We start from the raw sequence: 22,882 nt of genomic DNA on the forward strand, positions 1-22,882 counted from the left end.
CGGAGGGCCAAGATAATACACACGATTAAAAATGATAAAACATTAACATCATACTTGATTGTTGAAGCCTGGACCTGAGACACTGTAGCTATGTACGAATGACAATAAAAGCCTTGAATATTGAATCTTAAAAAAACCTGAAGGGCAAGATAATAACTTGTGTTAAAAAAATTATAATTTTTTTTTATATCGTTACATTTTAAAAAGGCACAACATGTGATTTCATGCCACTAGGGGTCTCTCGATCGGACAATATGAAAACAAAGAGTTGGTTGCGTCCATTTCTGTCAGACATTCCTAAATTAATTGTTTCGTTTTTTTTTATCAGGAGCCAAATTATCAAAAAAGGTCTTTTAATCGGAAAAAACAGCTGAACCGGATATTAAAACCAGTAAAAACACAAATAAAGCCGTTAGCTTGGCTCAATCTCTGATAATGTAAGAGGACAGTCAGAACCACTGAGTGTGCGGTAACAATGTGGATTAAACCTGGATGAAAAGTCAATTTATGATTATATATGATGATAATATACAAGTTTGACACATGCTAAAGGGATAAGACACATCACCTTCAATTCAATTACAAGTTCCCTGAAACTACACAACTTCATTAAACATATAACATCGGTCTAGTGGTTTCAATGGAAGACATTGTACATATTATACATTTAAATACCTTAAAGACAATAGATGATATTTAGTACTCACACTTGTCCCTCAGGAGCGTACGTAGACCCTGTGATGGTGAACTCTGACAAGATCACAGCTGTCTCCTGCAACTTTGTTCACAACGAACATCTGGAAAACAAACACAGAGATTCGTTTTTTAGATTTTGAAAGAAAAGGGATGACATATCCAGCGGGTACCTTTATATAAATACCAGGGTGTAATGTTATACGTATGCTTTTCTGGAACATTGAATATATGAAAAAAGAGTCGTAAATATTGTCTTAGTGTTAGTAATGTGTTAAATAATTGATGACTCTATTCAGAGTTCATACACTTTTTCACCAAGGATTTTCAATGACTTCTCCAGGACCTTTACCTCATTTCCCATGACCAAAAACATAACTCTTCTCAGCGGTACCACTGAAAATGGTTTATTTTACATGGAACAGGAAAACAAGGTCTGCATATGAAACATGTTGTGCCTATCTAAAACAAATCCAATAGTAGGCTTACTAGCTTCTACAGCTACTAACTAAAATCTCTCACCAGCAAAAAACCTCGTCAGTTAAATACCATTTTACGTTTCATTACTATACGATACAGTATTTATTATCATTATAGTATTACTATTTCCGCGATTAGATAAAATATAAATTATATTTGATGCTTTAGTTACATTTCCATGACTTTTCCAAAACTTTGGGAAAAATATTGCTTTCCAAACTTTTCCAGGGCCTGGAATTTGCATTTTGAATTTCCATGACTTTTCCAGGTTTTTAATGACCGTAAGAACCTTGTATATTTATCTCGGGGGAAAGTGGGAAAATTGCTAGTATAAGGATCAGATTCATAGACTACTATCCATCTCTTATATTTTCACTCTTTTAGTTCTTATAGTTTGAGATGTTTACATTGTATAGTTGGTTATTTTCTATACAAAAAATAGTTGTTTTGTGTTACATGCTGCTGCAACAAAAACATTTCCCTATTCTGATTAATAAAGCATATCTTATCATATATATATATATGTCAGTGACAAAGTGTGAGTTTCTCTCCAGCAGGTGGCAGCAGAATCCCAGCATAGGTTTTTTAACAGTTTTAAAGTGGTACATTATCCTGCAGTGTTTCAGAGAGAGAGTGTGTGTGTGTGTGTGTGTGGTGTGTGTGTGTATGTGTGTGTGTGTGTGTGTGTGTGTGTGTGTGTGTGTGTGTGTGTGTGTGTGTGTGTGTGTGTGTGTGTGTGTGTGTGTGTGTGTGTGTGTGTGTGTGTGTGTGTGTGTGTGTGTGTGTGTGTGTGTGTGTGTCTGGGTGGTCCACTGTCTAACGGGAGGACATTGTGTTTAGTTTTCCTCCAAAAGTAAACAGAAGTGAATGCCAGGGGCGTGAAGAGAGATGCTGTGCCCAGAAGGAAGGAAACACGGAAACACGGAAACACGGAAACACACACACACACACACACACACACACACACACACACACACACACACACACACACACACACACACACACACACACACACACACACACACACACACACACACACACACACACACACACACACACACACACACACACACACACACACACACACACACACACACACACACACACACACACACACACACACACACACACACACACACACACACACACACACACACCAGAGCCGGCCAGATCACCAATCAGAGCAGACTGGGCTCTGGTTTCAGACAGTAAGAGACACTACACACTGATATGCACCTGAACATCAGCAGGAGAGGACTCTTTAAGTAGAGACACTGCATACTGATATACACCTGAACATCAGCAGGAGAGGACTCTTTAAAAGTAGAGACACTTGCATACTGATATACACCTGAACATCAGCAGGAGAGGACTCTTTAAATAGAAGACACTACATACTGATATACACCAGAACATCAGCAGAGAGGACTCTTTAAAGTAGAGACACTACATACTGATATACACCTGAACATCAGCAAGAGAGGACTCTTTAAAGCTGAGACACTACATACTGATATACACCTGAACATCAGCAGGAGAGGACTCTTTAAAGTAGAGACACTACATACTGATATACACCTGAACATCAGCAGGAGAGGACTCTTTAAAGTAGAGACACTGCATACTGATATACACCTGAACATCAGCAGGAGAGGGACTCTTTAAGTAGAGACACTGCATACTGATATACACCTGAACATCAGCAGGAGAGGACTCTTTAAAGTAGAGACACTACATACTGATATGCAACCTGAACATCAGCAGGAGAGGACTCTTTAAAGTAGAGACACTGCATACTGATATACCACCTGAACATCAGCAGGAGAGGACTCTTTAAAGTAGAGACACTGCATACTGATATACACCTGAACATCAGCAGGAGAGGACTCTTTAAAGTAGAGACACTACATACTGATATACACCAGAACATCAGCAGGAGAGGACTCTTTAAAGCTGAGACACTACATACTGATATACACCTGAACATCAGCAGGAGAGGACTCTTTAAAGTAGAGACACTACATACGGATATACACCTGAACATCAGCAGGAGAGGGACTCTTTAAAGTAGAGACACTACATACTGAGTATACACCTGAACATCAGCAAGAGAGGACTCTTTAAAGCTGAGACACTACATACTGATATACACCTGAACATCAGCAGAGAGGACTCTTTAAAGTAGAGACACTACATACTGATATACACCTGAACATCAGCAATATACACCTGAACATCAGCAGGAGAGGACTCTTTAAAGTAGAGACACTACATACTGATATACACCTGAACACCAGCAGGAGAGGACTCTTTAAAGTAGAGACACTACATACTGATATACACCTGAACATCAGCAGGAGAGGACTCTTTAAAGTAGAGACACTACATACTGATATACACCTGAACATCAGCAGGAGAGGACTCTAATTCAAATCTTTAAACAACTTTAACTGTATTTCAGCCTGTGCTAAAGTACTGAAAAGAAGAAGAAGAGGCAAGCTAAAAGCTGCTGTATAGAGAGAGGAAGTTGAGCTGTGTTAAAGTTACACAACAGCAGCTCTGCAAGTCATCACCGCTCGGAGAGATTAGAGCTCGTTGACTTCTCTCAAGAACCCGGATATCTGATCATAACTGTGTCTGTTTGAACAGTGACTCACAGGCACTCCTGTGACTTTATTACACAGAGAACAAAGGGGACAAATCAGTGACGAGCAAACTGCTCAGCAATAAATCAAGTGTGTGTGTGTGTGTGTGTGTGTGTGCGTGCGCGTGTGCGTGTGCGTGTGCGTGTGTGTGTGTGTGTGTGTGTGTGTGTGTGTGTGTGTGTGTGTGTACAGTATGTGAGGACTTCCATTCATACATGCACACACACTCACACTGTTTGTTATCAGGAGCAATTTGGGGTTAAGTATCTTGCCCAAGGAAACCTCGACATGTTTCAGGGGCTGGAAATCCACGACCTCCCAATTGTAGGATGACCATCTACCTCCTGAGCCACATCCTCCTCTGTGTGTGTGTGTGTGTGTGTGTGTGTGTGTGTGTGTGTGTGTGTGTGTGTGTGTGTGTGTGTGTGTGTGTGTGTGTGTGTGTGTGTGTGTGTGTGTGTGTGTGTGTGTGTGTGTGTGTGTGTCTCTGTACTCACCCTGCACACGGACATCTGGTTGGTCGTGAGCGTCCCTGTTTTGTCGGAGCAGATGACCGAGGTGCACCCGAGCGTCTCCACGGAGGGCAGGCTCCTGACGATGGCGTTCTTCTTGGCCATGCGGCGCGTCCCTAACGCCAGGCAGGTGGTGATGACGGCGGGCAAACCTTCGGGAATGGCGGCCACGGCCAACGCCACGGCGATCTTGAAGTAATAAACGGCGCCTCGGATCCAGGAGCCGCCGTGCACCGGGTCGTTGAAGTGTCCGATGTTGATCATCCACACGGCGATGCAGATCAGAGAGATGACTTTGGAGAGCTGCTCCCCGAACTCGTCCAGTTTCTGCTGCAGAGGCGTCTTCTCCTGCTCCGTCGCTGCCATCTCGTCACGGATCTTCCCGATCTCCGTGTTCACGCCCGTAGCCACGGCGACGCCCACCGCCTTCCCGGCCGCGATGTTGGTGCCCTGAGGAAATAACAAGGATTATATATATATGTTTGTACCCTTAAAAAATGACATACACTACCATTCAAAAGTTTGGATACACCTTGAAGTTTCTTATGTTCTTATTATATTCTGAATTTATTCTAACAATAACACTTTTTTGTTAACTAGATAATTCCATATGTGTTCTTTCATAGTTTTGATGTGTTCAGTATTAATCTACAAAGTAGAACAACTTTTGAGTGGTACTGTAGATAATAATACATTTGGTCATTTTTAATTGGGTTGTGTGAGGTACTTACCAAGTCACTCTATCTCCATATATCCACTCTAATCATCATTACACTCTTTATTAGTACTTATACACCACTGTCTATATTGTTTACACATTTTTACATAATAATTGTTGTTGTTATTAATAATTGTTATGTTAACCTAACTTAAATAAATTAAAAAAAGAAATTCTTATTGGATTTTTTTCTTTAACTTATAGTGTTTCAGTGTATATTTGTATTATATGTTGTTATTTATATATTCACATGATCCAACCACCACTGCCTATATTGCATACACATGTTACATTTATGATTGTTTTATACTTTAGTTAAATGTGCACATTTTACTTTTATAACTTTATTTTCTTCTTGCATTTTTTCCCTTCAATTTATTATGTTTGTATAGACAGGGGTGCACATAACAGGTACGCAGGTATGCAGGTACGCAGGTACGGCAAACATCTGAAATGCGTACCGCCACGTGTCTCACTAAGCACATTTGCGTACCGTCGGACTTGTGCAGCATTTCCAGAAGGCGCTCCGATCACTGGACGACAGAGCCGGTCGCCGTGTGCACAGCTGCTGTTAACGTCGGTGAAATTGTGCCACAACTTCGGCCCACCTCCGCCCGACGTTCAATACCACACCCACCCCGACACACCACCCCCCGTCCCCGTCGATGTTCGAGACACAGAGGGGCTGAAAGCAGAACTTTCCGTGGACAGCCGTGAGTACCACACATTGTCTCCTGGTACTCATTTGAGTAACTCACTAAGAAAGTTATGTGCACCCCTGTGTATAGATATTTGTTATACTATTTTATTAAAGATGTATTATTTATATATTCACATGACCCAACCACCACTGCCTATATTGCATACACATGTTACATTTATCATTGTTTTATACTTTAGTTAAATTACTTTTATAACTTTATTTCCTTCAATTAATGATCTTTATATAGATATTTATTATTCTATTTTATTATAGATTTATTATTTATATGTTATTCTAAAATGGAACAACCGTCACAAAACCTTATTTACCCCAGAATTATTCTAAATATGTTTACAGGATACAAAGTTAATTCTACTTCTTAGTATTTATATATATACACTGAACAAAAACATAAACGCAACACTTTTGTTTTTGCTCCCATTTTTCATGAGATGAACTCAAAGATCTAAAACATTTTCTACATACACAAAATAACCATTTCTCTCAAATATTGTTCACAAATCTGAAAAAATCTGTGATAGTGAGCACTTCTCCTTTGCCGAGATAATCCATCCCACCTCACAGGTGTGGCATATCAAGATGCTGATTAGACAGCATGATTATTGCATAGGTTTGCCTTAGGGTGGCCACAATAAAAGGCCACTCTGAACATGACATGTTAGGGTTAGGGTTAGGGTCTAACTGACTGGTTTTCGGACGCCCCCAGACCCCCCCAATAAAGCAGAACTGCACGTTTCAGAGTGGCCTTTTATAGTGGCCAGCCTAAGGCACACCTGTGCAATAATCATGCTGTATAATCAGCATCTTGATATGCCACACCTGTGAGGTGGGATGGATTATCTCGGCTCACTATCACAGATTTTTTCAGATTTGTGAACAATATTTGAGAGAAATGGTTATTTTTTGTATGTAGAAAATGTTTTAGATCTTTAAGTTCATCTCATGAAAAATGGGAGCAAAAACAAAAATATTGCGTTAATATTTTTGTTCAGTTTATTAAATCCTAAACAACAATGGTAAAATTAAGTAGCAGAATAAAATAAAAAATGTGTCTAAATATAGTACACTACACTCAGATGTGATTCAAGGTGGCAAAAAAACATTTGGTATTCACTGCTATTTCTCCAAACTGGATCAACGACCTCATATAAATCCACTTTGAAACGATCCCCACTGTCTCTTTAAGGAGATCTGATAGAGATCTGAGCCTGACTCATAAATAACAACAGGAGCGAGCTCTTCTTCCAGGAAGTGAACAGAAAGTAAACAAACACGAGGACAGAGACAGGAAGTGAGACTTACGGAGAACATCATGTTCTTCTTGTCCTGGTTGACGGCTCGGGGGTCCGGCACGGGGTCCGTGTGTTTGATGACGGACACGGACTCACCTGCAAACACAACAGGGGGTTAAAACTGAGGGTCTGCGGGCGATGTGAGGAACAAAGCACGGACTGGTATCTCTACTCATCGTTTATAATACCCCTGTCACTAATCAGGTGTACAGGTCTTAAAGGGGTTAGGGCTATACATATGAAACCTTTGTTAGAAAACAATAGCACATGTTTGTAGTGTCAGCTTTCCTGTTTAAAGAAATATATGATATATAATCAGATATCATGATGAAGTCAAAGAAGAGAATCAGACACAAGAATAACGTTTTATAGTTGAGACCAAATGCAGGTGTTATCAGGAGAAACTGGCGTATTGTTAAATGACTTAAAGGGGACCTATCATGCAAAATGCACTTTTGTACGTCTTTTATACATGAATATGTGTCCCCGGTGTTCCAGGGAACTCACCAAGCGTCAGAAAACACAACCCTCTCTATTTTCCTCCATACCCAAATCTTTTTAAAAGGGGCTGCAACGGATCTGATACAGACTGATCCAGATTTGAACACTTCTATGACATCACAGAAGTGGCGCTACGGCTATTGGGCCAACTCCACCAATCAGGAGGAGACAGCCACGGACATTGCCGTTCCAAAGCGCTGGAGACGCTGTAGTACATATACCAGGCCTGTAGATGGTGCTGTTCTCACAGAATCAGCCCATGCAAAGACAGTGTTAAATTGAGCGAAATGAGGAATGGCTAAAATGCATGATCTGTTTGGTATTTTGAAAAATAAAAAGTATAAATATGCTTTATATAGGTATGGACCTACACTATATTATTCAAATATAGCATGATAGGTCCACTCAGTCTGTGGCTCAAGTTGTACGTTCAATAAGGTACGGAGACAATTCCTGGAGCACTTTGTTATTGACATTAATATTACTGTTTGTATTCATTTTGTTTTAATTTCCCTTTCTGTTTTGTCCTTGACTTCCAGCTTTTTGTTCTGCTCCTGAAACGTTGTGTACGCTTTTGCATTTTGCCCAGGTTTGATTTTGGGACTGGAGAAGGGTGTGTATGGGTGCAGTGTGTATTGTTTGTAGAACATGTAAATACAAGAAGAGAAACTGGTGTATTTAATAAAACCTGTCACAGGGAAATGGAGATGTTCTCACCGGTGAGAATGGACTGGTCGACCCTCAGAGTCGTGGATATGATGGAACAGATCCGGATGTCAGCGGGAACCTTGTCTCCAACTGGGGACAGAAACAAAATGCAGAAGAATGAGGAACATGAACACAGGATAACATTATTTTAACATATATATCTTTATCTTTTAAATGAGGTCAACTGAAGGCTTGCTTTAACACTGAAACACAACATGCAGGGAATCTCAAGCAAAAACACTATTTGATTTTGGTCTTTTACATGTAATTGGTCAATGTTGAGACACCTTTTTAATACTCTTATGTAATAGATAAGAGGTTCAGTACTTCATTGTGTCTCAAAAGCATATTGTGAAAACATTCACGATATATGCAGTAGAGTAAAAGTATAAAGTAGAATACAATGGACAATGGTATAAATGTTACTTAGGTACACTACAGGAGTTAATGTGTGTGTGTGTGTGTGTGTGTGTGTGTGTGTGTGTGTGTGTGTGTGTGTGTGTGTGTGTGTGTGTGTGTGTGTGTGTGTGTGGGGGGTGTGTGTGCATGTGTGTGTGTGTGTGTGTGTGTGTGTGGCCTCGCATTAATATACTTGTGGGGACCTAAATCTGTTTACACAGTCACGTGTGGGGACTCGCTTCCCTTATGGGGACAAATTGGAGGTCCCCATGAGGGGAATCATTCATTTTAGGGTGAAGACTTCGTTAGGTTTAGGATTATGGTTAGGGTAAGGGTTAGGGTTAGTCATGTGTTGGTTATGGTTAGGATAAGTCTCCAGGAAATGCATGTAAGTCAATGTAATGTCCCCTGAAGTGATGTATACATGGTGTATGTGTGTGTGTGTGTGTGTGTGTGTGTGTGTGTGTGCGTGTGTGTGTGTGTGTGTGTGTGTGTGTGTGTGTGTGTGTGTGGCCTCGCATTAATATACTTGTGGGGACCTAAATCTGTTTACACAGTCACGAGTGGGGACTCGCTTCCCTTATGGGGACAAATTGGAGGTCCCCATGAGGGGAATCATTCATTTTAGGGTGAAGACTTCGTTAGGTTTAGGATTATGGTTAGGGTAAGGGTTAGGGTTAGTCATGTGTTGGTTATGGTTAGGATAAGTCTCCAGGAAATGCATGTAAGTCAATGTAATGTCCCCTGAAGTGATGTATACATGGTGTATGTGTGTGTGTGTGTGTGTGTGTGTGTGTGTGTGTGCGTGTGTGTGTGTGTGTGTGTGTGTGTGTGTGTGTGTGTGTGTGGCCTCGCATTAATATACTTGTGGGGACCTAAATCTGTTTACACAGTCACGAGTGGGGACTCGCTTCCCTTATGGGGACAAATTGGAGGTCCCCATGAGGGGAATCATTCATTTTAGGGTGAAGACTTCGTTAGGTTTAGGATTATGGTTAGGGTAAGGGTTAGGGTTAGTCATGTGTTGGTTATGGTTAGGATAAGTCTCCAGGAAATGCATGTAAGTCAATGTAATGTCCCCTGAAGTGATGTATACATGGTGTATGTGTGTGTGTGTGTGTGTGTGTGTGTGTGTGTGTGTGTGTGTGTGTGTGTGTGTGTGTGTGTGTGTGTGTGTGTGTGTGTGTTGTTTACAGGCTAAATGAAGATTTAACAGCTGACACAGTCTGTATTTTCTGCAGGCAGTTACTCAGTGTTAGTGTACAGTAAACGGATAAAGAGCCGCTCGTTAACGGGAGGAGGAGGAAGAGGAGGAGGAGGAAGAGGAGGAGGAAGAGGAAATGAAGGACCCGTCTCAGAGGAAAAGGCTATTTAGCACCGTGACAGAGAAAGTGACCCAGTTCAGATCCTGATGGAAAGGAGGAGCGTCTGCATTTAGACCTGATGCAGATTATATTAATCAATCAAAATTCATAAACATTTTTTACCATTATAATTAAAAAGATATTTGCTATATTTCATATTTGTATATCGTTATTATTTAGAATTTTTGTTCTGTAACGCATTAATCTTTTAGTAAATACAGTACATTTGGCTCCTTGATTAAAACATGAACTCATTTTAAAATCCACAAATGTAACTGTCTCAGTAGATATGATGCCTGTCGCACATTTAAGGATCAGCCCGCTGTTAGACACTGAAATAAACACAAAAGGTTTCCTAAGAACCGAAAAGCTTTGATTCATCCTCCATGGTTACATCACACGTCCTGTGCTCAGTCACTGCTCAGAAGAAACACACACACACACACACACACACACAGACACACACACACACACACACACACACACACACACACACACACACACAGCGCTGAGCCAGGAGTCATGGCTGTGTGTGTGGTGTGTGTGTGTGTGTGTGTGTGTGTGTGTGTGTGTGTGTGTGTGTGTGTGTGTGTGTGTGTGTGTGTGTGTGTGTGTGTGTGTGTGTGTGTGTGTGTGTGTGTGTGTGTGTGTGTGTGTGTGTGTCCGGGCAGTTACTCAGCAGACCTGATGAAGTGTGTGTTCTTTGTCTCTTTGTATCAACATCCTGCTCGGTAACAGTCCAACTGTCCTCAGGCATGGCCGGTGTTAGAACGTACATTTACTAAAAGTGCATGAGTACTAAAGTACACATTTAAAGTACTTGTACACAACTCTATACACAAGTTTACCAACTGCAGCAGTAAAGGGATAAATACCTTCATGCACCAATAAATAAAATGCTATAAAACAATATATGTTTAAGGGCCATCCTGTATAAGGAGTACTTTTACTTCTTCCACAAGGATATTCAAGTATAAAAACTTTATTGACAGAAGCACAATAGCTACAGTGTGGTTTGGCCAATGCAAATCCTACAAATGATTATTGTACACTACATTTAAGACATACAACAAATATATAAATGACATCATGTTGCCAGTCAAATGCAGGAATAAATAATCTACGCGGGGGCGTGTGGCTCAGTGGGTTGTGCGTTGGTGTTCGGATCAGGGGGTCACAGGTTCAAACCCCACTGCAGTCAGCATGTCGTTGTGTCCCTGGGAGGTGATTGTCCACAGTATTGAGTATGCTTTGGATAAAAGCGTCTAACAAGTGACATGTAACTAAACTCGCGTTAAGTCAAATGAGATAAAACTAAATGTGAAAGAAATACTTAAATGTACTTTGTGTTGTCCTGCCCTGTAAATATCAATGTTTTTTAAGTATAATCTTTAATAATTTGTGGTAGTTTTTTTCTTTTAATGCAGGACTTTTAGGATTATTATTCAACTGTAATATTGCTCCTCTTCCGAAGCGCACTATGTGTGTGTGTGTGTGTGTGTGTGTGTGTGTGTGTGTGTGTGTGTGTGTGTGTGTGTGTGTGTGTGTGTGTGTGTGTACAGTATGTGAGGACTTCCTCTACCTCCGGACACTTCTTCCCCTCTGAACATTACTTAACAAAGCCCTGACATGTTTGGCAGTGTTGTGTTCGAGTGCAGCTGCCTCCTCCGTGTGTCGGAGCTTCAACACGTGCAGCCGGCAGCCGAACAAAAGGCCGACCTGCTGACGCCTGAAGAGTCGGGAATCAAACCGTCGACAGGTGTCCGGCACAGACCCCACGGATTAACACGTATAAAGACCCCGCTCTGAGATATTATCACTACATCTTTTGATAACATTTATTATAAGGTATTTCCTTTTTTCACATGCAGTTTGTCAATATATATTTGTATCTAATAAAAAGGTTTTTATCGCATTCTGTGTCTCCATCATACTTGCCAACCTTTAGACCTCAGGAATCGGGAGCATTTCAAAATCTAAAATGGGGGGGGGCTCCTCTCGCCGGAGCTGTTAGATTAACATTAACATGCTCATTGTAGTTGTAAGTGCACTGACTTGCGGCCTGTAGCACCGTCCTTGATGGAGCATATGTGTGGGCTGGACCTGTATAGAGGAAAGGAGTGAGCAGAGAGTAGAGGAGTTGTCGATTCTTGTTCTGTTTTCTGTGAATATCTGCCTCACTCTCTCAGACTTTGAGTTGCGCGCGCTACTAAAGAGACGTGTTACCATGGAAACCAAACATTGGTGTAGCTGTATTAAAGTCCGAGTGGAAACAGTCGTGTGTAAATCTGATTTTGTCAGAAATCGGGAGAAATATGACCCCGGGAGGAAACCGGGAGAGGGCAATGAAATCGGGAGTCTCCCACGAAAATCGGGAGGGTTGACAAGTATGGTCTCTATTAGCTGCAACCAGAGTTGGGTGTAACATTGCCCCGACACGCGTTACTTCGTTACTTACTAAAATCAGTCATAATCACATTGAAAGACAAGAGAGGTTTCCGCCGCAGGTTTATATGTACGTAATCTGCGCGACTTGCTGAGTCAGCGATAACTTTCGAGGGGTGGTGGAGGTATGCCCATTATTTTTGAGTTCGTCCGAATAGTAGACAGGAAGGTGACGGTGAGGTGCAAACTGTGTCCAGGCCAGAAGCTGTTTTCCGCGTAAACACCTCGTCAAACCTCAACAAACACCTGCAAAGAACACATGCTAAGGTGAAGCTAACGCACACCCTATTTGTTGTTTGTTTATATCACGTAGTCTGTTCTTCTTCTCTTTCTTCCGGTGGTTGCCTGTTTTGAATAACGAATACACACTATCGCCGCCTGCTGGTAAGGAGAGTTATTGCCACTCACGCATGCGCAGTTTGCACGTGCTCGGCGAGTAAAGTAACGCGTAAAGTAACGAGTTACTTTATGTAAAGAGTAACGAAGTATTGTAATAGATTACTTTTTTTTAATGTAATATGTATTTTACATTTTTTTAGTAACGACCCCACCTCTGGCTGCAACTTACGTCTATTTTCACAATTAATCCTGTAAAAATGTCAAAAACAATAGTGAAACATTTCCATCATAATTTCTTAAGGCTTTTTTTTGCTTTTATTCAAAGATATTCATTTTAATATGATGTAAACACAAACAAATTTGAATGTTTCCATACTTGCGAGGCTAATAACAGAAATGTTCAGATGTTTTAGCATGAAAAATTACTTTTAAAATGTGCCACTGTGTGATTTTATGTCTTGTATACTTATAGTTGCAGCTGTACCATCTAACAGGAGTATTTTGCATGCATGTAAATGGTGTGGATAATGCAGAAATCCTATTATTTGCTCAGTACGACAGAAAGCAACGAGCACACAGCAGCAGAGTGTGTTATGTGTATTCTCTTAGGAGGACAATCAATATTTGCTAACAGCTAACGACTTTCTGGATGTTTTTCAACAACGACATCTCTGTCTCGTCTCGGTCGTTTGATATAAACCTCCACACTCTTTCTGTTGCCAAAGTAAACACTAACTTGTCCCAGGACTAGCAACTTGCAGCAAAGATAAAAGTATAGCCCGACAGAAACAACATTAACCGTGAGGGAATTCATTCTGCATTTAAGTCTTTATCAAGATCAACCAGTAAACCACAGATACTGCTATTACAGATAGCCGCCATTTCTGATTATATATTTAATATTCAAGTAATTTTTAATGCTAAAATGTAAGAAAACGCTGTATTTCAGCCTCTCAAATGTGGAGGTTTTCCACTTTTCTTTGTTTTATATCATATTAAGTGATTATATTTTTGCGTGAATGACAAAACAAGAACCTTTATTTCAAATAAATATAAAGAACATATGTAATGCTCCTCCATCTGTACTCTTATTGAATGCTTTTTGAGCAATTCTTCTTTAAATATGGTAGTTAATATGTATTTCTTTGGTTTAGGTACAACATATTAACAACTCAATTGAGTGGGTTTTTTAATGACTAGTTATATTCTACATGTTCTTATAATTGTGTTTGTTTAACACTATTAGCAAACTGTTTCTAAGTTGCCAAAATGTTCCCTAGGGTCATTTTACTCTAGTTCTTCTTATTCTACGCTTTTTAAGTAGCTTCTGTAACACTTAACATGAAACACGTATCTGAGTTCTCTCTGCAGCGACACTAGCATGTTAAATTAAAACCGGGTCAGTTTATATTCCATGTGTTAGCAGCGGGTCAGAAGGTCAGAGGGTTAACACCCGCGTTAAAGTGTGACCTCTAACTGTGACATAAATATAACAGGACAGCATAGCACGAATTCCCAGCATGCAGTGCAGCGGGACTCGGGGTTAACAAGGCTGGGGCAGCTTCAATAATGGAGAAATAATTAAGAGGAATACTAGCTGATCATTGAGATTCATACAGAGCTGTAGTTCACAAAAAGGATCTCTTTATGTAAGTTATGAAACGCAACGTGACTATTGTTCATCCACCGTCTGCTGATGCTGAAATGATTTATGGTACAGCCCTCTGTCCGACATCATAGCACTCATGATGTCTCCTGCTGATGTTCAGGTGTATATCAGTATGTAGTGTCTCTACTTTAAAGAGTCCTCTCCTGCTGATGTTCAGGTGTATATCAGTATGTAGTGTCTCTACTTTAAAGAGTCCTCTCCTGCTGATGTTCAGGTGTATATCAGTATGTAGTGTCTCTACTTTAAAGAGTCCTCTCCTGCTGATGTTCAGGTGTATATCAGTATGTAGTGTCTCTACTTTAAAGAGTTCTCTCTTGCTGATGTTCAGGTGTATATCAGTATGTAGTGTCTCTACTTTAAAGAGTCCTCCCTGCTGATGTTCAGGTGTATATCAGTATGTAGTGTCTCTACTTTAAAGAGTTCTCTCTTGCTGATGTTCAGGTGTATATCAGTATGTAGTGTCTCTACTTTAAAGAGTCCTCTCCTGCTGATGTTCAGGTGTATATCAGTATGTAGTCTCTCGACATGTCTCCATGCTTTAATGTTCAAAAAGCTCTTTATTGTTCTCATACTGCCTGTGCTGCAGCACCTCTTTTCACCCTCTGTCTGAAACCAGAGCCCAGTCTGCTCTGATTGGTTCCACCATGTTAAGAAGTAAACTAATTAGTCCAATGGAGGCGTTTCGGAGATTTTAGCCTTTGCAGAACATGTACATGCAAAGAAACCTACAGGAAAAACAAGAAACCGTTATCAAACTATAATTTGGCGGTCCTTCTGCGGCAACTCTGAGGACCACCAAGGGGACACAAACCTCCTGTTGACTGCCTATAAAGTAAACTATTAATCATAAATCCATACAGTATAACAAAACATAACACACCAATACTCCAGTGTTTGCATATTTTCTGTTACCCTATCCTTGTTATCCCTCAGCACTTTAAAGCTGGCCTTTAATAAAACCTCCTCTGCAGGACTTCACTGCAAATGTGTTCTTCTTCTGTGTTTCTAAATGTCCCCCGGGGCGGCGAGATGAGACAGTTTCCCTCCGTCTCGCTGACATGTCAGGGGACGTTTGCCAAAGAAATAGTCCCTCCGTGGCGGTGGACGCTTGCCAGACGGCGGTAAATGTCACACACTCTCCTGGTGTCTGGAATCTGGGGGCAGGGTCTCTGAGCATCAGCGCCACAAAGAACTTCCATATAAGGTCATCTCTCTCAGGCGCACACACACACACACACACACACACACACACACACACACACACACACACACACACACACACACACACACACACACACGGCCACAAACGGGCCCCACTGTCAGTACCAGACTCCAAATCTCAGAGGAGAACAAATGCACTGCAGATCTGAGGAAAGTGTCCGACATAGAAACCCTTAAGGAGATAGATCTGTCTCTTTGCTATTTATATATTCATTTTATACCTCTTAATGTGTGTATCTGTATGTACTGTATGTATCTATGTATCTGTATCTACTGTATGTATCTGTATGTACTGTATGTGTCTATGTATCTGTATGTACTGTATGTACTGTATGTATCTATGTATCTGTATTTACTGTATGTATCTGTATGTACTGTATGTACTGTATGTATCTGTATGTACTGTATGTATCTATGTATGTACTGTATGTGTCTATGTATCTGTATGTACTGTATGTATCTGTATGTACTGTATGTGTCTATGTATCTGTATGTACTGTATGTACTGTATGTATCTATGTATCTGTATTTACTGTATGTATCTGTATGTACTGTATGTACTGTATGTATCTGTATGTACTGTATGTATCTATGTATGTACTGTATGTGTCTATGTATCTGTATGTACTGTATGTACTGTATGTATCTATGTATCTGTATTTACTGTATGTATCTGTATGTACTGTATGTACTGTATGTATCTGTATGTACTGTATGTATCTATGTATGTACTGTATGTGTCTATGTATCTGTATGTACTGTATGTACTGTATGTATCTATGTATCTGTATGTACTGTATGTATCTGTATGTACTGTATGTGTCTATGTATCTGTGTAACAGGGACAGTTATGTCTCATTTGTATATAATATATTATGTAAATATGTCTATATAATTACACAAAATCTGTGTTTATTCTTGTTTCATCTTGTGTTAATACCTGACGCAGTAGGACTCACATCAGTATGTGGAACTATAATTTTAGCGTGTACCCCTACGTTCCTTATGTATGTGACACTGTTCCCCTTTTTTTCGCGGGGTTCATGCATCGTTCTCCCCTTTTGATACTGATCTCTGTGGGAGAGGTAGGCGGCTCTTCAGCCAGAAGCAATTTCCGTGTTTTAGTGTCGACTTTATGCAATTTAAGTTACTTTTTATTACTTATTTTTGTTGTAGTGTCTCACGGGTGTTCACAATGTATTTCTGTGTTGTTTAATTTGTATAGGGGCACGTTAAAGAGAGTACTGACTGGAGAAATGTTTTCTTTCTGTCGCTGTTTCGTCAGGTATGTTGTGTTACTTTTTACGTTATGCCCTTTTGATACTGATCTCTGTGGGAGAGGGGCACGTTAAAGAGAGTACTGACTGGAGAAATGTTTTCTTTCTGTCGCTGTTTCGTCAGGAGTGAAAATAAATGTACATCCTGAATGAAGCTACACGTCTGGGTCGTCGTCTTTCTACACAACACAACGCAGAGTCAGACACAGCCGGTTACACTTGGTGCCGTGACGACCCGTTGTATCCGCGACCAGCGCCGTCTGGTCCCCGGGGTAAAGCTGCTGCCCACCGGCGGGAAGAAGGAAAGACTGGAGTGTGTGTTTTTTTTTTCCTCTTTTTTTTTTTTCCCCCTCTCTTGCTGCGACGGCAGGTGCGTTAAAGGGACAGTGTACATATTCAAATTGAGAGATGCACTGAGTCTGAGAGGACACTTATCACTGAGTATATCTGTCTATCTGTGTTTTATCATTTTATTTTATTTTAGTGTTTTATCTCTTGTGGGTGGCTTTAAACTGTGTTTTGATTGCTTTGTGGGATTTTTTTGTTGTTGTCATTAACAATATGGATGTTAGTGGGCATGATGTCACATTTGGGTTGGGGAGGGGCCAGCGACTTAAAGGTAGTGAAAGATTTGGGTTCGCTAGTGATTTCAACCCGACATTAACACCTGCTGCAAGCTCCACACCTATTATGCAGCCAGACCGTAAACTTACACAAGTAGTATCTGTTGAAGCTTTTGGGGAAATGATAACAAGTTTGGCTAAACAGATAGGTGAGAACATATCAAGCACCATGCACCAGCCCAGTGCTGCCCAGCCTCAGTCTCCCACCAATCCACACCCGTCCCACCAGGCTGATTTGTCTCAATTGAAGGTTGTGGTGCAGTCAGACACCAAGGCTCCGCCTTACTTCAGGGGTGATCGTGCTGATGTATTTTCTATTCATGAATGGGAGGACATGATGAGATGTTACCTGAATAGAGTGAAATGTGACACTCACGTAGAAAGGTTTGATCTGATTATGTCAAGACTAACAGGTAAAGCCAGGGATGTGGTGAAAGTGTCAATCCGCAGCCGACCTGACTTGAGTGCGACCGACCTGCCCACAGCTGTGTTTGACATATTAAAGGGTAACTTTAGTGAGCTGTCATACTCTAACTTGCCCATGAAAGATTTTTACGGCACTGTTCCACGTGCTGGTGAAAGTGCTATGGACTATTGGATACGCCTTAACAAGTCAATAGATGCTGCGGACGAGTGCCTCCGGAGGCGAGGTAAATGTGTAGATGACCCCAGTGCAGAAGTGGTCTTGATGTTCATTAATCACTGTCCTGACCCCAGTCTCGCCATATCATTCCAACTGAAGGCACCTGAGCGGTGGACCACGGCTGAGGTTCAGGAGCGTCTGGACGCCCATATGAGAAATGTGAGAAAAACAGCAGCGCAGTCTCATAATGTGGTGGGTCTGTCAGTTTATAGTCAGAGCCCTGTGACTGATTCTTTTCGCCCTGTCAATCTGGGGATGTCTCAGGCCTCATTAGCGCACCAACCAGACCCCCCTCCCAACTCTCTACCGGCCACTGCCCTTGCTTACAGTCAGCCTCAGCCAGACCATGCTAGGGTGAGTCCCCAAGTGTCCCCCTTATCCCTGCCTCTCTCTGCTGTCTCTGACCCAGCCCCTACCACCGTCAACCCACCTACTACCGACGCTGGTGTTCAACAGGTAGTTGCAATGTTTGACAGAGTTCTGGCTATGTGCAACGCTTCCCTTACAACCAGTCAAAGGCCAGACTACCATCAGCCAGGTAACCACCAACAAGCCCACCGTCAGAATGGTCAGCCAGGCAACCACCAACAAGTCCACCGTCAGAATGGTCGACCCCGTTACCAGCAGGCATCTGAGTCCTTTCCATGCAAGGTTTGTGGCTCCAGGGACCATTCAACCCATGCACACTGCAGGCTTTACAGATTATGCCTTAACTGCTTCAGTCCTGGTCACATAAGAAATCAGTGCCCACAGGCCTCTCCTTCCTCAGCCATGCCACCTTCTCCCTCCAATGCTGGTTTAAACTAGCCCGCCCGTGCAGTGAGAGGGATAGCATGGGCGGCACTAGTGACACCCTCAGTGAGGAAAATGACTTAAGATCAACATATGTGAACTGCTGTAGTAATCTTCCTGATGACAAAACTGTGATTGCTGTGGGTTCACATAGAGTTGAAGGAGCCAATGACTTGTTTTATACCCCAGTGTTAGTAGGGGGTCAGTCAACTTTAAGGGGGATGCTTGATTCAGGGAGCATGTCATGCACACTCAGCGAAGAGGCAGAGTCCAATCTTAGAGCTGCTGGTGTCCTCCCTTGTCCTCAGCCTGTGCCAGAGAAGGTGGTCCTAGTTGGCTGTGGTGGCCTTATGACACAACCCAGATGTATCTATGACCTGGAGATTGAGGTTTACGGTTCTAAATTCATTGTGCCAACTTTCCTTGTCCCAGGGCAGAGAGACGAACTCATTATTGGTAGCAACGTCATCAGGCCCATATTACAGAGGATGAAGTCTGATGAGAAGTACTGGGAGCTCATCCAGTCCAACACCTCAGACCCCGACTGTGAGCAGTTTCTTCAGTTGCTCAGCTGCATCACTCGTTGGTCTGGTCCTGAACTGCCTGACAAGGTTGGCACGGTCAAGCTACGGCAAGCTATCACTCTAGCACCACAGAAGGAGTATCTGGTGTGGGGAAAGCTACCTGGCAGTGTTCCTGTGTCCCCTGGGAGCACTGTCATTGTGGAGCCCACCTCCTCCCGTTCAGCCCCCAAAGACATTATTGTGGGACGGGTTGTGGCACCCATGTGGGGAGATCGTTGGGTCCCTATGAAGGTCCTTAACCCAACCAAGAGTCCCGTGACACTACGCCGCAATGCTAAAGTGGCCGATGTGTTTACTTGTGTCGCGATGGAAGACCTTCCCCTCTCTCAGGGTGTGAATAGGCCACAGACCAGTCAGGCAGCTGACCCTCCTCCCAACTCAGATGCCAGCTCTACCCACACTCAGCAGCTTAAAGACTGTGGATTGGCAGACATCGACCTCGAAGGCTGTGCGGTGTCAGATGAATGGAAAAAGAGACTCTCTGAACTGTTGCTCACTTACCAGGATGTCTTCTCCAAAGACAAGCTGGACTGTGGGGAAGCGAAAGAGTTCGTCCACCGGATTCATCTCACTGATGATCACCCCTTCAGGCTACCCTATCGCCGTGTCCCTCCAGCACACTATCACAAACTGAGAGAGGTGCTGTCTGAGATGGAGTTGAAAGGCATCATCAGTAAATCAGTCAGTGAGTATGCATCGCCGCTGGTCCTTGTCTGGAAGAAGTCAGGAGAGTTAAGGATCTGCACTGACTTTCGCTGGCTTAATGCCAAGACCGTCAAGGACGCCCACCCGCTGCCTCACCAGGCCGACTGTCTTGCTGCCCTTGGTGGAAACGCCTTTTTCAGCACCATGGATCTCACATCGGGGTTCTACAACATCCCCCTCCATGAGTCTGACAGGAAGTACTCGGCATTCACAACACCCTTAGGCCTGTATGAGTACAACAGACTTCCCCAAGGTCTTTGCAACAGTCCCGCGTCCTTTATGCGGATGATGATGAGTGTGTTTGGTGATTTGAACTTCTCCAGCCTCCTCTGTTATTTGGACGACCTGCTTGTCTTTGCTCCATCCGAGGAGGAAGCCCTGAAACGGCTGGAGACTGTCTTCTCGCGGCTCAGAGCCAACAACCTGAAGCTGTCTCAGAAGAAGTGCTACTTCCTTCGCAGGACTGTGGGGTTTCTGGGTCACGTGATAGACAGCAGTGGCGTCTCAGTCGACCAAGAGAAGGTGAGGGTCATCTCAGCTTTCGGGAAGGAGGATCTCATGAACGACGACGGTTGCACCCCATCTCAGCGGAAGGTCAGGTCTTTCCTCGGGATGGTGCTGTATTATCAACACTTCATTCCTGGCTGTTCTTCCATCGCAAAGCCACTCTACGCCTTAACTGCAGGGCAGAAGAGGAAAGCCAAGGGCTCTTTCGGTCGGAGAAGAGCTGGCACCTTTCGAGAACTGACTCCTCAGGATTGGACCCCTGCCTGTGAGAAGGCATTTGATGATCTGAGACACGCACTCCTCAACAGCGTGGTGCTGGCACACCCAGACTTTGATAGGCCTTTCATCCTCTCCACCGATGCTTCCCTTGATGGTCTGGGTGCTGTACTGTCCCAAATTTCTGCTGGTGAGGAGAAGGCAAGACCCATCGCCTTTGCAAGCAAAACTCTCAGTCGCAGCCAGCTCAATTATCCTGCACACAGACTGGAGTTCTTGGCTCTAAAGTGGGCGGTTTGTGAGAAGTTTAGCCACTGGCTCAAGGGTCACAGATTCACCGTCTGGTCAGATAACAATCCTCTCACATATATCATGACCAAGCCGAAACTTGACGCCTGTGAGCAGCGGTGGGTTGCTAAGTTGGCTCCGTATTCCTTCGAAATCAAACATATTCCCGGCAGGTTGAACGTGGTGGCGGATGCCCTCAGCAGAGACCCTTTCGTGAAACCTTTGAGGGAACGGTTGCTGCGTGAACCCTACTTGGAGCTACTGGACCAGGTCTGTGACGTCAGTGATGGGTCTGTGCAAGATGCCTTCCGCCTCACCTGCCAACCACAGTCACTGGAGGGTCCATCTCACTCTGACGCCATTGAAGGTTCAATGTCTGAGGATGAGGTCTCTTCTCTTCTTTCCTCCTTGGACGAGTGGGACTCTGCTCCTAGGGAGCGTGCAGCCTCCCTGGTTGATCACCTCACCACCTTTGAACCACCTGGCCAGGACACGTTGCATTCCCTATCTCTTTCTGAGCTACAGTCACACCAGCAACAGGACCCAGTAATTTCCAGGGTCGCTCTCTATGTCGACAGGAAGCGCAGGCCTTCCAGACGGGAACGCTACAATGAGAGTCAGCCGACTCTGAGAGTCTTGAAGCAGTGGGATAAACTGACTCTTCTGAATGGCGTCCTCTACAGGGTCACGAAAGATCCCTTGACTAGACAGAAGAGGTCCCAGTTCGTGGTGCCGGAGTCGCTAAAGGCAGATGCATTATCTGGTGTTCACGACCATGCTGGCCATCAAGGTCAGCCCCGCACACTGTCTCTGGCCCGCCAGCGTTTCTTCTGGTACGACATGGAGAAGGATGTCCGCAATCATGTGAAGCACTGCCACAGATGTGTTCTCAGCAAGACTCCTGAACCTTCCGCAAGAGCCCCACTGGAGAGCATTAAGACCTCTGCCCCTCTGGAGCTTGTGTGCATCGACTTCTGGTCAGCTGAAGACCGTCACAACAAGTCTGTGGATGTTCTTGTGATCACCGATCACTATACAAAGTTGGCACATGCTTTCCCCTGCCAGGATCAGACAGCTAAGAGAGTAGCCAAGAAGCTGTGGGACAACTTTTTCTGTGTTTATGGCTTCCCTCAGCGCCTTCATTCTGACCAGGGAGCAAACTTTGAAAGTGAGCTGATTGCTGAGCTCTTGCAGTTGTCAGGGGTTGACAAGTCCCACACCACACCTTACCACCCTATGGGGAACGGCGGCACAGAGAGGTTCAACCGCACCCTGGGCAACATGTTGAGGTCTCTACCACTTCGCTCCAAACAGAAGTGGCCGCAGATAATACAGACAATGACTTTCGTGTACAATTGCACTGTCCATGAGACCACTGGGTTCGCGCCCTTCTATTTGATGTTCGGGAGAATCCCAAGGCTGCCAGTGGACCTTCTGTTCAGGAATGTACTTCATGATGTGACTGTGTGTGACTACAATGCCTACGTGAAATCCCTCTTGGAAGACCTGCACTGTGCCATGGCACTGGCCCAGAAAA

The 22,882-nt window shown here is 43.2% G+C and overlaps 1 protein-coding gene across 1 annotated transcript in view; it reads right to left on the bottom strand.

The window, feature by feature from the left end:
• atp2a2a (ATPase sarcoplasmic/endoplasmic reticulum Ca2+ transporting 2a) overlaps positions 1 to 22,882 on the bottom strand; it is a 69,146-nt gene that overhangs the window by 16,183 nt on the left and 30,081 nt on the right. The window contains 5 exon segments of the mRNA XM_079688808.1: positions 706 to 757; positions 759 to 797; positions 4,316 to 4,780; positions 7,075 to 7,160; positions 8,283 to 8,363. Coding sequence (XP_079544934.1) covers positions 706 to 757; positions 759 to 797; positions 4,316 to 4,780; positions 7,075 to 7,160; positions 8,283 to 8,363 — 723 coding nt within the window.

This window comes from Notothenia rossii, assembly GCF_949606895.1.
Source record: "Notothenia rossii genome assembly, chromosome: 6".
Lineage (NCBI taxonomy): Eukaryota > Metazoa > Chordata > Actinopteri > Perciformes > Nototheniidae > Notothenia > Notothenia rossii.